We start from the raw sequence: 16,716 nt of genomic DNA on the forward strand, positions 1-16,716 counted from the left end.
TACCACTTAGAGCAAAAACTATATTTATTAGAATACAATTAGAGTATACCAAATAACTTTTCTAAACTTTTCTAAACTCTTGTAAGTAAATATGCAATAAACACTGTTATGCAGTTAATAAGAAGAAATCTATAAATTTGTCCTCAGAAAAAGTATTGCCTCTGTCAGATCCTCCTTCATGGATGCCCTCAAATCTGATCTAATTATTTTGAGAGCAGAGAACAACCTCTCTACACTAACTTGGGTTGGTGGCAAAGCAGTAACCACTCTGGCAACATCTCTGACAATGTCAGGATACAGAGGAATCGCTTGTTGCACTGTTATTTTTGATGAACGGTCAAATTTCTCAATTTCTTTTAGTGCACATGAAAAATTCTGCTGAAATGTACTGGCTGTGTTCTTTGATGGGGATGACTCTTCTATGCGGGAACGCTTTGCACGGTCATTGTGATCCAAATATTTTTCGAAATTAAATTCTTCATCTGTTGATGAGGGTGAAGATGTGGCAGGACGACCAAATTCTTCTTGTTCCTCCTGACTGTTCTGCAACCCTTTCATCCTTACTGCTATTTCAAACAGAGCTTCTTTTCCTTTAGTTAGCTGTTGATCATCTAGAAGAATCCGATGCATTGGGTCTACATAAACACCTGCCAAAAGAATGTTATTTTGTAATAGTAGCTCCTCTCCGTTTCATTGATGCAGCAATGCCACTTGCAATTAACCCTCTTTGGGACAGGCGAAACATCAGGTTCTTCCACTCCTTTAAGAAAATACCTGGAGTTAAGTCCTCTGCTTGTAATTTTTTAGTCACTGTAAATGGGTGCTCTAGCAATTTTTCCAGCTCAGTCACCTGATTCCACTGACTTTCATTTAGCGTCAGTTGAGGGTTAGCCATGTCTACAAGAAAGGTTTTCAGTTCAACCAAGCGCTGAATCATTAAAGGGAACCTGTCACCCCGAAATTCGCGGGTGAGGTAAGCCCACCGGCATCAGGGGCTTATCTACAGCATTCTGTAATGCTGTAGATAAGCCCCCGATGTTACCTGAAAGAGGAGAAAAAGATGTTATATTATACTCAACCAGGGGCGGTCCCGCTGCTGGTCAGATCAAACGGGCGTCTCTGGTCTGCTGCGGCGCCTCCCATCTTCATTACAAGACGTCCTCTTCTGATCTTCAGCCACGGCTCCGGCGCAGGCGTACTTTGCTCTGCCCTGTTGAGGGCAGACAAAGTACTGCAGTGCGCAGGCGCCGGGCCTCTGACCTTTCCGGCGCCTGAGCACTGCAGTACTATCCTCTGCCCTCAACAGGAACAGAACAGGAAGGACAAGTTCCTGTGGCGGCCGCTCCTCCCGGAGGGAGGCTCTCTGCCGCGATGCGGTTCCATGCGGCGCGGCATCCAGAGCGGTGTGGCGTCTGGCACGGCGTCTTCTAACGGAAGTCCCGGGGAACCGCGTCACTTCCGGTTTCGCGGCATCTGTTACCGTCACTTCCGGTGACGAGGTAAAGTGTGGGGAGAGTGTGTGCGCTCCAGCGTGGGACGCACAAGCAGCCGAATCGCTCCTAATCCAGCGTGGACGCTGCGGGGACCTGCTGCCAGGATCGTCATGGAAGGCACACCAGTGGAGGAAGGGGTGAGAGCGCATAGCGCTGTCCCCCCTATCCGCGCACATATACTCAGGTTCATCCTATTACTTCTCCCTATCTTATGTCATTTAAGGATAAGGGAACCCCCGCTGCCCCCCCTGCTCAAGTTAAGAAGTCCGGCAAATCATCTGGGAAAACCTATAGATGCCCTATATGCAACGTAAAGCTCCCGGACACTCATGCTAAGACCTTGTGTGCAGATTGCACTTCCAAGGTTATGAGGGATGAACAGCCGACACTTCTGTCAGAGATGAGGTCCCTAATACGGGAAGAAGTTCAGGCTTCTTTGTCCAGTATTGTGGAGAGGTCCAGCCCGGTTCCCAGCCACAAGAGAGCCAGACGGGAACAAGACATGAGCCAGAATATAGCTCTGAGGACCAGTCTGCCTCTGATAACTTTGCCTCAGAAGAGGAAAGGGAACTTCCTTCAGGGAGTCAGGACCACCAGAGAAAATACCTCTTCCAGGCCGAGGAGACGAATTAACTTGTGCAGGCGGTGTGGAGCACGATGCAGATTGAGGAGACATCTAAGCCTCAATCCAGGCAGGACCTGATGTTTGGGGGACTTATGTCACGTAGGCAGACAGTCTTCCCAGTTAGCGAGCATATCAAGGCCATGATACTGGAGGAGTGGAAGGAGGCAGAACGTCGGCTAGTTTTGACTAAGGACTTCAAAGCTCGCTTACCTTTCGAGCCAGAAGAAGTCAAACTTTAGGAGGAGATACCCAAAGTAGATGTTCCTGTGGCAAAGGTTGCTAAAAAGACAGCCATACCATTCGAGGACTCTTCAAATCTGTGCGATCCCATTGATCGGAAAGCCGACATACTGCTAAAAAGGGCTTGGGAATCATCTGCAGCCCTAATTAAGACCAACATAGCAGCCACCTCGGTAGCTCGGTCTATGTACCTATGGATGGGTCAATTGGAGGAACATCTATCCAATAAGACCCCTAGGCCTGATATATTAAGCTCCCTATCATGAGATCTGCCACGGCCTTCCTATCGGACATGACTGCTGAATCAGTCAGGTTCTCAGCTAGAAACTGTTCTTTATCCAATGCGGCTAGAAGGGCGGTCTGGCTAAGATCCTGGTCGGGGGATAATGCCTCAAAAACCAAATTATGCTCTATTCCTTTCTCAGGGGGCGAGAGTATTCGGTCCTTCCCTAGATACTATCTTCGAGTCAGCCTCTGATAAGAAAAAGGGTTTTCCAGAGGACAAACCAAAAAAAGGCCAGTCCTTTCGGAGAGGTTTTCCCTTCAGGAGACAGTCCGATTACAGAGGGGGTAGATCGAATAGAGGATTCAGTAGAGGTTTCCGTAACCAGGGCAATAGAAACAAGAGTTTCTTCTTTAGCCCATCCTCAAAGCCTAAGACGCAATGACGCCACCCTTATAGGGGGAAGGCTCCGCCACTTTGCGGAGAATTGGGCCCGAGTCACCCAAAATCAGTGGGTTCTTCGGACCGTGTCAGAAGTTTAGCATCGAGCTTTCCTCCCCTCCTCCGGACAGATACATCGTACCTACGATGGTCATGCAAAACTCTCCCATGATGTTAGACTTAGAGGACATGCTTTCCTCAGAGGTCATAATTCCAATGCCTCCACTAGAAGTAAGACGCGCACGATAATAAATTTGAAACCTCTAAATGCCTGGGTCAGGTACAAGAGGTTTCGCATGGAGTCCATTCGCTCTGCAATCCTCCTAATAGATCGGGACGCTGTGATTTGCACTCTCGACCTGAAGAGTGCCTATTATCAGGTCCCCGTCCACCCATCATCTCAAACTTCTGAGGTTTGCAGTGGTGCTGCCGTCCAGGACCTGTCACTACCAGTTCCAATGCCTTCCGTTCGGGCTTGCCTCAGCACCTCGTGTGTTTACAAAGCTGGTGTCGGAAATTGTCGCTTTCCTGAGAAACCAAGGGATCAAGATAGTCCCATATCTAGACGATTTTCTCCTGATCGCAAGAAAACCAGAGATTCTGTCAGATCACAGGAACCGAACTGTGTCCGTGATGGAGCAGTTAGGATGGATCATAAACTGGCAGAAATCCGACCTGACTCCGGAATGCAAAAAGACCTTCCTGGGAGTATGTCTGGATTCGAGAAACAGGATATCCCTGTTACTCGAGAACAAGTTGGAGGCAATCCAGTTCCAGATCAGGCTCCTATTAGAACGCAGAGCTTCAATAAGAACGGCCATGAAGGTACTAGGTCTGATGACGGCTTGCATACCATGTGTAAGATGGGCACAGTTCCATTCAAGACCTCTGCAAAGGTTAATCCTTTCCAAATGGGACCGTCGTCAGTCTTCTCTGGACAGTTCTTTAAGGCTGACGTATCCAGTACAAAGATCTCTACTCTGGTGGAAACAACCAGAGAAACTACGAGTCGGGGTGTTATGGTCTACCAATCCCTACGTAGTGGTAACTACAGATGCCTGGAGCTGGGGAGCCCACCTAAAGGGCAGGATCCTACAAGGGAGATGGCCAGCAGATGTCGTTCACAGCTCCTCCAACTTCAAAGAGTTGTATTCTGTCTGGGAGGCGTTAAGAAGGAACCAACACACCCTCAAAAATTGTCATATCAGGATACTATCCGACAATGTTACAGCGGTGTCTTTCCTGAAGCATCAGGGAGGCTCAAGACACTATCTGTTTCAGGAGCTTGCGGGAAGAATATTCCGTTGGGCAGAAAAATCGGTCCTATCCATTTCGGCAATCCACTTAGAAGGCTCTCAGAATGTCATACCAGACTATCTGAGCAGGAGACGGGTGTTTGCAACAGAGTGGGAACTCAATCAGGAGATCTTCCAAGATCTATGCCGTCACTGGGGAACTCCCAGTATAGACCTATTTGCAAACAGGAGGAACTCAAAGGTCTCAAGATTCTTCTCGCTAAACCCTCAAGATCTCCCAGAAGGGATAGATGCTTTAAGCCAGGAATGGACGGAACCTCTCTCCTACGTATTCCCGCCTCTAGCGCTGGTTCCAGCTGTTCTCAGGAAAATCAAAGAGGATCGTGCTAGTCATATTGATTGTACCATTTTGGCCGAGAAGGAGCTGGTTCTCTCTTCTGGTGGATCTGGCAATAGAGAGCCCAGTAGAGCTCCCTCTCAGGGCAGATGTAATCCACCAGGGTCCGGTGTACCACCCGAATCCAGAGAATCTCCATCTCTCTGCATGGATCCTGAAAGGAACATCCTGAAGGCAAGATCAGGTGATGGCTACTATCAAATTCAGCAGGAAGCCAGTCACATTGGCAATTTATTTTAAGATCTGGAAACGTTTCTGTCTGGAGGCAGGCGCTCCCGACTTACCCAGAATTTTAGATTTCCTGCAGGCTGGGTTTGACAAAGGTCTCAAACCAAGCACTTTGAAAGTGCAGGTCTCGGCACTTAGCTCTTTTTTCGACTATGCCCTAGCATCTCACCCGTGGATAGTTAGATTTATCAGAGCCACACAGAGGTTGCGCCCTACCATTAGACAATTGTCGCCGTCCTGGGACCTTAACCTGGTCCTCAAATTCCTCTGTAAAAATGTTTATGCCTTGGCAGATAGTATGCCCATTCCAGTCCTCACTCGTAAAACAGCATTTTTAGTGGCAATTACTATGGCTAAGAGGGTGGGGGAGATTCAAGCCCTATGCACTAGGGACCCATACCTTCAGATTAGAGAGGATAGTCTAATCCTTAAATTGGATCCCTCCTTTATTCCAAAGGTGGGATCGGTTAAAAACAGAAATCAGGAAATTGTGTTACCATCCTTCTGTAGTAACCCCACTAACGAAAAAGAAAAAGCCCTCCATTCCCTCGATGTCAGACAGACAGTTCTAGACTACCTAGCAGCCACTAACTCGTGGCGTTTTGACCCAAATTTGTTTATTTTATTTGGAGGGAAGAATAAGGGAAAGAAGGCCTCTAAGGCCTCTATTGCTCGTTGGATCACTTCGGTGATCTCTGAGGCTTATCAGTCTCCCTCCTCAAGGGCTCCCTCCTCCAGGGGGTCTCCATGCGCATTCTACTTGAGGGATAGCTACTTCTCGGGCTGAGAGAGCAGGTGCTTCTCTTGAACAGATCTGTAAAGCAGCAAGTTGGGCTAGCGCTAAAACATTTTGGAGACACTATAAGCTTGATGTTTTGTCTGGTCAACATACTGCATTTGGGAGAAAGGTTCTCCAGGCGGTAATCCCACCCTAAGGAGGTGCTTTGGTACTCTCCAGGGTGCTGTCAGGAGGGACGTCCTGGAAAATAGGTATTAAGCTTACCGTTAATTATGTTTCCAGGAGTCCATACTGACAGCATTGGTAGTTCCCTCCCTGGTTATTTTGTTATCCTCTATGTAAGAAAGCCTGACATAAGACGTATTATGTTCCTGGCATAAAATGTATTGCATATTATGTTTGACATATGATGAAATATGTTCCTGACTGTTGATGTATATATTTATTTTCTATTAAAGTCTTTTCTGCATTTCCATGAGGTGGTTCTTTTTACAACACTGAGGATTGGGGGTGGGACATGCCCTTTTGAACTCTCGTGTGTTTCCTGTCCCAGCAAGGGGGAGGAAGACGTCCTCCAGGGTGCTGTCAGTATGGACTCCTGGAAACATTAACGGTAAGCTTAATACCTTTTTTTTGGGTGGGGGGGTTTGTGTTCTGGGAAGCCTTGGTGGGCTCATATGGCGTGGTGTTGGGTGACCTGTCAGGGTCCGGCTGCACTGTCAGAGTCCATAGTGCTCGTAGAGTGTGCAGCCATGCCAGAGTCCATAGTGCTTGTAGAGCGGAAGGCCATGCCAGGGTCCATTGTGCTTGTAGAGTGGGCAGCCATATCAGAGCCCATAGTGCTCGTAGAGCGTGCAGCCATGCCAGACTCCATAGTGCTCGTAGAGTGTGCAGCCATGCCAGATTCAATAGTGCTCGTAGAGTGTGCAGCCATGCCAGAGTCCATAGTGCTCGTAGAGCGTGCAGCCATGCCAGAGTCCATAGTGCTCGTAGAGTGCAGCCATGCCAGAGTCCATAGCGCTCGTAGAAAGGAAGGCCATGCCAGGGTCCTGCTGCATCGTGGCGGTACGGAAGGCCATGCCGGGGTGTTGCTCCTCATCAGAAGAAATTCTGATGCATGTAGAAAGAAAGAAATGCAAGAAATTAGGACATGTAGAGATAGAAAATAAAGGCATTGGCTAGGATATACTCACATTCTTCAGTGTCTTGTTTTCCTCCAAGATGTAGCCTGTGTCTCATCTGCTTAAGTGTCTGCTGAGTTGTGACCTGCAAATGTCCACTACCTTCCTTTATCACCTACTATGTGGGGGGTGGCTTATCAGTGTCTAGACAAGTTTTTCTCTTGTGTAACGCATGCATTCACGAACACAAGCAAACGCATGTGCTTGTGAATGCATGCGTTCATATAGACAGCAATGCATTTTTTTGTCGCAATCCATACGCAATAGACCGCATACCTTTCCAGGCGGCAAATTGACGCCTCTAAAATTTACTACATGTTGCATTTCCGCACCAAGCCGCAAACGACGAAACGACGCATGCGGCGTCAAACGCGGCAAAACGCGAACAATCAAAAACGCATGCGTTCCTAATGTTAAATATAGGAATACACAATGCATGCGGTAGAAACGCAAATGTGAAACCAGCCTAACTTTGTCCCTGACAAAATATCTTGCAACTGATGGCTGCAAAGTTCTCTGCTCCTTTGTTTGGCTGGAAGAGCTGGGCACTGGTTCATTGGTTTGGATGCAGTCTTTCTCATCCACTGCTTTCAGTACTTCTGGATGAAAGCGCTGTAAATGTCTCTTTAGATTAGAAGCTCTGGTAGGAGCATTGTTATCTTTGCCTGAATATGCACTGATCTTGGCTTCACAGCATTTGTTTTCATCTGGATCATTTGTCATACACTGGCAGACATAATGTTTTCTATCTTGAGTGATGGTGAAATGTTCAAATACAGCTGATTTAATGTGACGCTTCTTTGACATTCTCAGGTTTTTAATTCTGCATTCACAATCCAAATGACAATTGTTTTTCCTAAAAACAATTGTACAAAATTATTGCCAGGTCGTACAACTGATATAGTAGTCAGTAATACTGTTATTCCTCGTGTACTCAGTTAACTGATGCAAAGTTTGTTGAAAGGATAATACTTCTTACAGTCTTCCTCTTCTGAATAACAGCTGTGAGATGCTTGGAAGAAGCACACCAAACATCTAGTCTAGAGGAGGAGCTGTACTACTAAGAATTTGCAACACATTTTCACTTTCAGTTTCATACATTGTAAGTAGGGGGGTTAGGGCAGCATGAGGTTAACCAAGTATAAGATTAGATGAGGGCAGTGGAGAACAGTGACACACAAGAAGTAAGAAATGTCTCTATCTCCGGCAGAACTGCTTATCACTGTTGTTCATAGTTTGATAGAACATATATATTTGAGTAACATTTATAAAATTCATATGAAAGTTAAATTATTAAATATTAATACATTTTTTTTTTTTAAAGCTGGAGTCTGAGTCGGTACATTTCTACCGACTCCAACCAAAACTAACTCTGACTCCATGACTCCGGCTCCACAGCCCTGAATGAGATGGTGAAAAGCCTCGTGAGAAAGAAGTGGGAGAAGGAGGACAGCCGGTGGTTCTTGCCATCCTCCTCAAAACGTAAATACCCCTTTCATGATAATTTGTTAGCAGAATGGGTGAAAGTTCCCAAAGTCGATGCTGCAGTGGCTTCTTCATCAAAATAGTTAGCATTGCCCCTAGAAATCAGAGGTCTCCTAAAGGATCCATCTGATAGGAAGGCAGAAATGTTTCTGAAGCGGGCCTGGAAATCATTGGCTGGGGCATTCAAACCAGCTACTGCGAGCACCTGTAGCGCCAGGTCGATGATGGCTTGGCAGGACCACCTGGAGAACCAGATACGATCCGGAACACCCAGAGACAAATTACTGGACTCCTGTCCGCAGATTAGTGGAGAGGCAACCTATCTAGCAGATGCTTCTGCAGATTCATTGCGGTTAGCTGCCTGGTCTGCTGGTTTGTCCAATGCTGCCCGCCAAGCCCTCTGGTTAAAGAGCTGGAAGGGGGATGCACACGCTAAAACCAAATTGCCATTCCATGCTGGGGTGAGTACTTATTTGGCCCTGTGCTGGATAAAATCCTCGCAAAGGCAGGTGACAGGAAAAAAGGGTTTCATAAACTCTTTACCCCTCCTTTCAGGAACACCTTTAGGAAGCCTTCATCTTTCCAGAAGAAGTATAAAAGCTGAGACTGGGAGCCGAAACAGAGCCCCTTTGGTGGGGCCTAATTGTCCAAAAATAGGTGCAAGTATCGCTAACCCTGATCTCCCGGTGGGCGGTAGATTGACATTTCTTTAAACAATGGCCCATATAACGTCCAACACCTGGATTCTCGATATAGTGTCATCCGGGCTAAAATTGGAATCCCGTAGTATTCATCCGGACTCCTTCATATTAACAACTTTTAAGGGACTCCCCTGATCGGCAACGGGCCCTGGAATTGGAAATTCTGCAGTTAATGGATAAACCTGTTCTTGAGGACCAAGAGTGGAGGGGTTTTATTCTCCTGTTCTTGGTCTCCAACCTCATGGTTCATTCAGAATGAAGCGGAATTCATTTTAAAGGCATGAGCCATTAGGAATGGAATCCATAAGTTCTATAACCAAACTTCTGTTTCCCAGGTGCTTCATGACGGTCCTTGACCTAAAGGATGCATATTATCACCTGCCTATATACAGGGACCACTAACAATACCTGAGTGGCAGTACGGCTGGGTGATCAGATTAGACCCTTTCAGTTGGCCGCTTTGCCATTTGGTCTATCCATGGCACCATGTGTGTTCACCGAGGTGATGACTCATTTTAGGGAACGAGATACCCTGGTTTTTCCATACCTGTATGATTTCCTTATAATAGGGAGGTCGGCCTTTCAGTGCAGTACCCAGCTGAGCCATATAATATCATCCCTACAGGGTCTGGGTTCAATCTGAAAAAATCAAGACTAGCTCATTCAAACCTTCAAAGGTTCCTTGGCCTCCTCTTGGATTTGGTAGCTCAATGTTTATTCCAGAGGACAAAAGGCTAAGCATCATCCACAAAGTCGGGAAGATAATGGACAATCCGCATCTATCTTTGAGAGATGAAATGTCCCTGCTGGGTTCTCTGACGTCTTGTATGCCAGCTGTGCAGTGGGCCCAATTTTCACACCAGGACTCTACAGAATGAGTTGCTCGAAGCAGAAAAGAGGTTGCAGGGCCACCTCGACGGAAGAATGCCGTTGTCAGTCGCCACAGTGGACAATCTATCCTAGTGGCTAAACCTGCTGCATCTGTCCAAAGGGGTGCCGTGGGAAATAAAACCTGACAGTATAGTCACGACAGATGCCAGTCCCTTGAGGTGGGGAGCTCACATGCGAGACAACACTAGCCCAGGGGAAGTGGATGACCAGGCAGGCACAGGGTTCCTCAAACTTGAAGGAATTAAGGGCAGTGAAGTATGCGCTTCTCGAGTCTACCGATTCTGCAAAACATGCACAGATACACACCGACAACACTACAGTGGTGACATATCTGAATCGTCGGGGGGGGCAAGGTCACAATTACTAATGTCCACCGCAGACTACCTACTCCCCTTGGCCAAGAATCGCCTCCTCTCCCTGTCGGCACTTGACATCAGAGGGGAACATAATGTTCAGGCAGACTCTCATTTGACACTCCCTACACCAGGGGGAATGGGCCATAGACCGACAGATTTTCAGATGGATCGTACGGCTATGGGGCCTCCCGGACATAGACATTTTTGCCACAAGGAGCAACAGGCAGGTCAGGAGGCTTGCGTCACTACAAGCATCAGACCGGCCAGAGGTATAGTAGTTGTGAGGAAAATGTATGTCACGATAATGTAAAAACCATAGCTGAGGAATTTTTGCACTTCTGACCATGGTCCCAAAAGCATGGCAGCTGTGAAACCCCCCTCTCTCTCCCCCCCACCCCTGAATACAAAAAAACAGCCCTATGGCAGACACTGGGTAATTTGAAGCTAGTGTGTGAGCAGGGTGTGGCTTTAAACTGCAGGTGACTAATCCTGCAAAGCCACCTGTGGTCCCTCCCTTCTCAGTCAGGAATTTCTTTGTCTCCAGGGTCTGAAAACATAAAGATCTCTGACCTCAGTGAATATCATTAACCAGCCCTTTAGTGATGTCCAGAGGCTGGAGTATATAAGCCCCCACACTTAACCCAGATGGGAGTCTGAGGTTTTTTTTGCCTGAGGAGCTGTACTATGCACTGGGATATTTGGGAGCTCTGCCTGCAGCATGGTTTTGCCTGACATGAACTGAGAACATGAGTGTTACCTTTCTTCTTTATTCCATGTTATTTTATAATTACTTGTACATATTTTCATTTGTCTCATATTGTAACAGCCTTGTAATATTGTCTATAAACACTGCCTAATCTTTTGGAGTAAAATATATAAATTATTAGTTTCGTTCTTCCTGTTCTAAAACGTACCCTAAGTCTTCTGAAGGGAATTACGCTACTGTTTTGGGTTAGCTTCAGACCCGTTTAATTGAAGCTGGTGGCAGCATACCGTGTGATGTGTCTTTAGGTGTCGTTGTAGCGACGGCGGCGTTGATAATTATTGTTCCTGCCTGAGCGGGAGTAGTTATATCGCGTCGCTGCAGCGTGCCCAATAGCCCAAAGAAACAAGTATAGAAAGGAGCATTCCCTAATAAAGAAGCAGTGCTACTAGAACGGCAGAAAAAGGAGCCTATTAAGCAATATAGGAGACATATGGGAATACATGCATCCACATGTGCCGATGGAATAAAGGCCTAAAGCACAAAAATAGGCCCTTGAGCCAAGATATATCACCAAGTTAGGTCGTACAGTGAGTGCCGTCAGCCGTCAAAAGATCAGTAAAAAGAGAAGATAGTCCCGGGACCCAGAAAGTGTGGGGAGAGCTCCATAGGTACAGGAGTGCTCAGCCACGTCGCTCTGCGGAGTGAGACGGCTGAGAAATCCCTAGCAGGGACAAGTGTCGGTGTTACAGGAAATGGGAAGAAGCATGGGAACCGTGAGAAAGGTGATGCCATGAAATTAACCAGTGCCACAGAGGAAGGTAACTGGCCCATAAGTAGCACTGCCCCTGTAGTGTTGGGGGTGGATGGGGAGGTAGAGCCCATAGCAGCGCCGGCTGATGGGTCTGTAGAAATCCCCCGGGAGACAGCCTACGTAGCTGCTGTCACCCGCAGTCAGTGCCCGGAACGCAGATAACTGCCTTGCGGACCCTCCTCAGTCATCATTGCGACTGAACCAGAGGTGGACCCAGAGCAGGTCCAAGAGGGTTCCCGTGGGGAAGGGACCCTGACATCGCTTCTAGCTTCCCCTAGCCAGGAGTTTCAGGCTGCTCTGCGCACAGATGCAAGCCTAGAGAGTTTGAGACTACTCGCCGAGATGCCCACCTCCGTGACTGGTAAGGAGAAGGTGTTCTGGGAACGAGGAAGGTTGTACCGGGAGACAGTACCCGGAGAATCGCAAAAGGAGTGGATGAGGGAAAGACAGCTGGTCGTCCCGCAGCAATTCCGGGGTGAGTTGTTACGGATTGCCCATGAGATCCCGCTAGCTGGACACTTGGGGATCAGCAAAACTTAAGGTACCGTCACACTGAACGATATCGCTAGCGATCTGTGACGTTGCAGCGTCCTGGCTAGCGATATCGTTGAGTTTGACCCGCAGCAGCGATCAGGATCCTGCTGTGCCATCGTTGGTCGGCGCAGAAAGTCCAGCACTTTATTTCATCGCTGGACCTCCCGCAGACATCGCTGAATCGGCGTGTGTGACGCCGATTCAGCGATGTCTTCACTGGTAACCAGGGTAAACATCGGGTTACTAAGCGCAGGGCCTCGCTTAGTAACCCGATGTTTATCCTGGTTACCAGCATAAACGTAAAAAAAAAAAAACACTACATACTTACATTCCGGTGTCTGTCCCCCAGCGCTGTGCTTCTCTGCACTGGCTGTGAGCGCCGGCCAGCCGGAAAGCACAGCGGTGACGTCACCGCTCTGCTTTACGGCTGGCCGGTGCTGACAGTGCAGAGGAAAGCACAGCGCCGGAGGACAGACATGGAATGTAAGTATCTAGTGTTTGGTTTTTTTTACGTTTACTCTGGTAACCAGGGTAAACATCGGGTTACTAAGCGCGGCCCTGCGCTTAGTAACCCGATGTTTACCCTGGTTACCAGGGGACTTCGGGATCGTTGGTCGCTGGAGAGCTGTCTGTGTGACCGCTCTCCAGCGACCAAACGGCGACGCTGCAGCGATCGACATAGTTGTCGGTATCGCTGCAGCGTCGCTTAGTGTGACGGTACCCTAAGGCCCGGCTGTCTCAACACCTCTATTAGCCTAAGATGGGGACAGATATGTCAAACTACTGCCGCTCCTGTATCACCTGTCAAAGAGTGGGGAAGGTGGGGCCTGCTCTTAAGGCTCCCCTGATCCCTTTGCCAGTGATAGAGGAGCCTTTCCAGATGATTGCAGTGGACATTGTGGGCCCGCTGGCCATCCCCAGCAGCTCTGGAAAGCAATACATCCTTACTGTGGTGGACTACGCTACCCGGTACCCAGAGGCAGTAGCTCTGTCATCAACTAGGGCAGATAAGGTGGTGGATGCCCTGTTGGCTATCTTTTCACATGTAGGATTTCCCAGGGAGATGCTTACTGATCAAGGGACCCAATTCAATTTAATGGAGGCTCTCTGTAAGAGAATGCAGGTGAAGCACCTGGTATCGAGTGCGTATCACCCACAGACTAATGGCTTGTGTGAATGCTTCAATGGTAACCTCAAACAGATGCTACGCATGCTGGTTGAGACCCAAGGGCGCGACTGGGAGCGGTACCTGCCACACCTGCTATTCGCTTACCGAGAGGTTCCGCAGGCCTCGACGGGGTTCTCCCGCTTCGAGCTCCTGTACGGCAGGCGAGTCCGGGGACCCCTTGGGTTGGTAAGAGAATCCTGGGAAGAGGAGTCGAACCCTTCTGAAGTGTCCATAGTGGAGTATGTCATGCGCTTCCGTGACAAGATGCAGACCTTGACGCAGTTGGTGCATGACAACATGACGCAGGCTCAGGCTGACCAGAAGCACTGGTACGACCAGAACGCCCAGGAGCCGACCTACCACGTGGGCCAAAAGGTGTGGGTGCTGGTCCCCGAGCCAACGGATAAGCTTCAGGCAGCCTGGGAGGGCCCGTACGTCATCCACCAACAGCTCAACCCGGTCACTTACTTGGTCACTCTTGACCACGCTCGGGGTAGGCGAAAGGCCTTTCACATCAACATGATGAAGGCTCATCATGAACGTGAACCTTTCGTCCTACCGGTCTGCAGCTTGCCCGAAGACGGGGAGGAAGACACCCTCCTGGACATGTTGGCCCAATCAAAGGCCGGTGGGTCCATTGAGGACGTGGAGGTAAGCGCCTCACTAACCGCTTGACCAAGTTGCGGACCAAGCTGGAACCCTTCCGGGCCGTTTTCTCCAGCCGACCTGGAAGGACTGAGTTAGCAGTTCAAGAGGTGGACACCAGGAATCATGCCCCACTACGGCGAACACCTTATCGAATCTCCGACCAGGTGCAGCAGGTTATGCAGCAGGAGATCGATGAGATGTTACAGCTGGGGGTGATTCAACGGTCAAAGAGTGTGTGGGCCTCACCTGTAGTTCTCGTGCCAAAGAAGGATCGGACCGCTCGGTTCTGCGTGGACTACAGGGGGCTCAATGCCATCACAGCCTCTGATGCGCACCCAATGCCGCGCGTCGAGGAGCTGTTGGAGAGGTTAGCTGGCGCAGATTACCTAACAATAATGGATCTGAGTCGAGGATACTGGCAGATTCCCCTGAGCCCCGAGGCGCAGGAGAAGTCTGCCTTTATCACGCCCTTTGGACTGTATGAGTCCATGGTCATGCCCTTCGGCATGAAGAATGCCCCAGCCACTTTCCAGCGGATGGTCAACCTCCTGCTTCGGGGACTGGAGGAATTTCAGTGGCGTACTTGGATGACATTGCCATCTTCAGTTCCTCCTGGGAGGAACACCTGCAGCATCTCGAGGAGGTGCTCAGGCGAATTCACCAAGCTGGACTGACTATCAAGCTGGGAAAGTGCCAGATGGGCATGAGTGAGGTCCACTACATGGGGCACCGGGTAGGTGGAGGCACCCTAAAGCCAGAGCCTGAGAAAGTGGGTGCGATCGTGAACTGGCCCACTCCCAGGACCAAGAAACAGGTTTCCTTCCTGGGCACTGCAGGGTACTATAGGCGCTTCATACAGCACTATAGTAGCCTAGCAAAACCCTTGACGGACCTCACCAGGAAGAAGCTACCCCACATCATCAACTGAACCGATGGCTGTGAGGGGGCCTTCCAGGCATTGAAAACAGCACTGTGCAACGCCCCTGTGTTGAAAGCAGTCGACTGTTCTTGGTACAGACCGACGCCAGTGAGTTTGGCCTTGGTGCTGTGCTGAGCCAGGTTGACTCGGAGGATCAAGAGCACCCCGTGTTGTACCTGAGCCGGAAACTTTTGCCGAGAGAAGTGGCCTATTCCACCATTGAGAAGGAGTGCCTGGCCATAGTCTGGGCCCTGCAGCGCTTGCAGCCCTACTTGTACGGTCGCACCTTCACCATGGTGACCGACCACAACCCTCTGCGCTGGCTAAATGCCATGTGTGGAACCAACGGCAGGTTGCTACGCTGGAGCCTTGCCCTTGAGCAGTTTGACTTCACCATTGAACACAAAACGGGCAGGGAGCATGGCAATGCAGATGGACTGTCCCACCAGGGTGAACCTCCTGAGGTGCGCATGGAGGCATACCATGGGGTTCTGCCTCCCTAGCGCAGACCAAAAGGGGGAGGAGTGAGGAAAATGTATGTCACGATAATGTAAAAACCATAGCTGAGGGATTTTTTCACTTCTGACCATGGTCCCAAAAGCATGGCACCTGTAAAAACCTCCTCCCCCCCCCCCCCCCCCGAATACAACAAACCAGCCCTATGACAGACACTGGGTAATTTGAAGCTAGTGTGTGAGCAGGGTGTGGCTTTAAACTGCAGGTGACCAATCTTGAAAAGCCACCTGTGGTCCCTCCTCAGTCAGGAATTTCTTTGTCTCCAGGGTCTGAAAACGTAAAGATCTCTGACCTCAGTGAATATCATTAACCAGCCCTTTAGTGATGTCCCGAGGCTGGAGTATATAAGCCCCCACACTTAACCCAGATGGGAGTCTGAGTTTTTTTGCCTGAGGAGCTGTACTATGCACTGAGATGTTTGGGAGCTCTGCCTGCAGCATGGTTTTGCCTGACATGAACTGAGAACATGTGAGTGTTACCTTTCTTCTTTATTCCATGTTATTTTATAATTGCTTGTACATATTTTCAATTGTCTCATATCGTAACATCCTTGTAATATTTTCTATAAACACTGCCTAACCTTTCGGAGTAAAATGTATAAATTACTAGTTTCGTTCTTCCTGTTCTAAAACGTACCCGAAGTCTTCTGAAGGGAATTACGCTACTGTTTTGGGTTAGCTTTGGACCCGTTTAATCGAAGCTGGTGGCAGCATACCATGTGCGCTGCCTTTGGGTGTCGTTGTAGCGATGGCGGCGTTGATAATTATTGTTCCTGCCTGAGCGGGAGTAGTTATATCGCGTCGCTGCAGCGTGCCCAATAGCCAGTACATAGCAGGCAGACTTTCTGGTGACTAATTACCCTAGGTGCAGTACCTAATCTGATCTGAGGGTAAGGGGGGCGCCAGAGAGCTGCAAGTTCAATCAGAACTGTAAGGCGGGATATACATAAATCCCTGCAGTTCGTGGTATATTGAAGAGCAGTTGGATAACTAAAATAGGCCCCTGCTGTAAACGAAGAGGTCCATAGACTTGTGTGTGTTTTTTTCATCACATTGTAGCAGTGGAGGGATAACTAAGATAAGCCCCCCTGCACATGCTATAGCCGTCTGTTGACCTAAAGTCACCCCGATCCGTGACTTAGGGGTGACAGTCACGGTA

The 16,716-nt window shown here is 48.9% G+C and overlaps 1 protein-coding gene across 1 annotated transcript; it reads left to right on the plus strand.

Annotated features, from left to right (window-relative positions):
* The first annotated feature begins 2,795 nt into the window (after nt 1-2,795).
* LOC138647864 (uncharacterized) lies at nt 2,796-11,125 on the plus strand. The gene is made up of 2 exons (XM_069737171.1): nt 2,796-8,305; nt 10,801-11,125. Exon 1 carries the CDS (start codon nt 3,656-3,658, stop codon nt 4,913-4,915), a length of 1,260 nt encoding a protein of 419 aa, XP_069593272.1. The 5' UTR covers nt 2,796-3,655; the 3' UTR covers nt 4,916-8,305; nt 10,801-11,125.
* The last annotated feature ends 5,591 nt before the right edge of the window (nt 11,126-16,716 follow it).

This window comes from Ranitomeya imitator, chromosome 8, assembly GCF_032444005.1.
Source record: "Ranitomeya imitator isolate aRanImi1 chromosome 8, aRanImi1.pri, whole genome shotgun sequence".
In the NCBI taxonomy this organism is placed as follows: domain Eukaryota; kingdom Metazoa; phylum Chordata; class Amphibia; order Anura; family Dendrobatidae; genus Ranitomeya; species Ranitomeya imitator.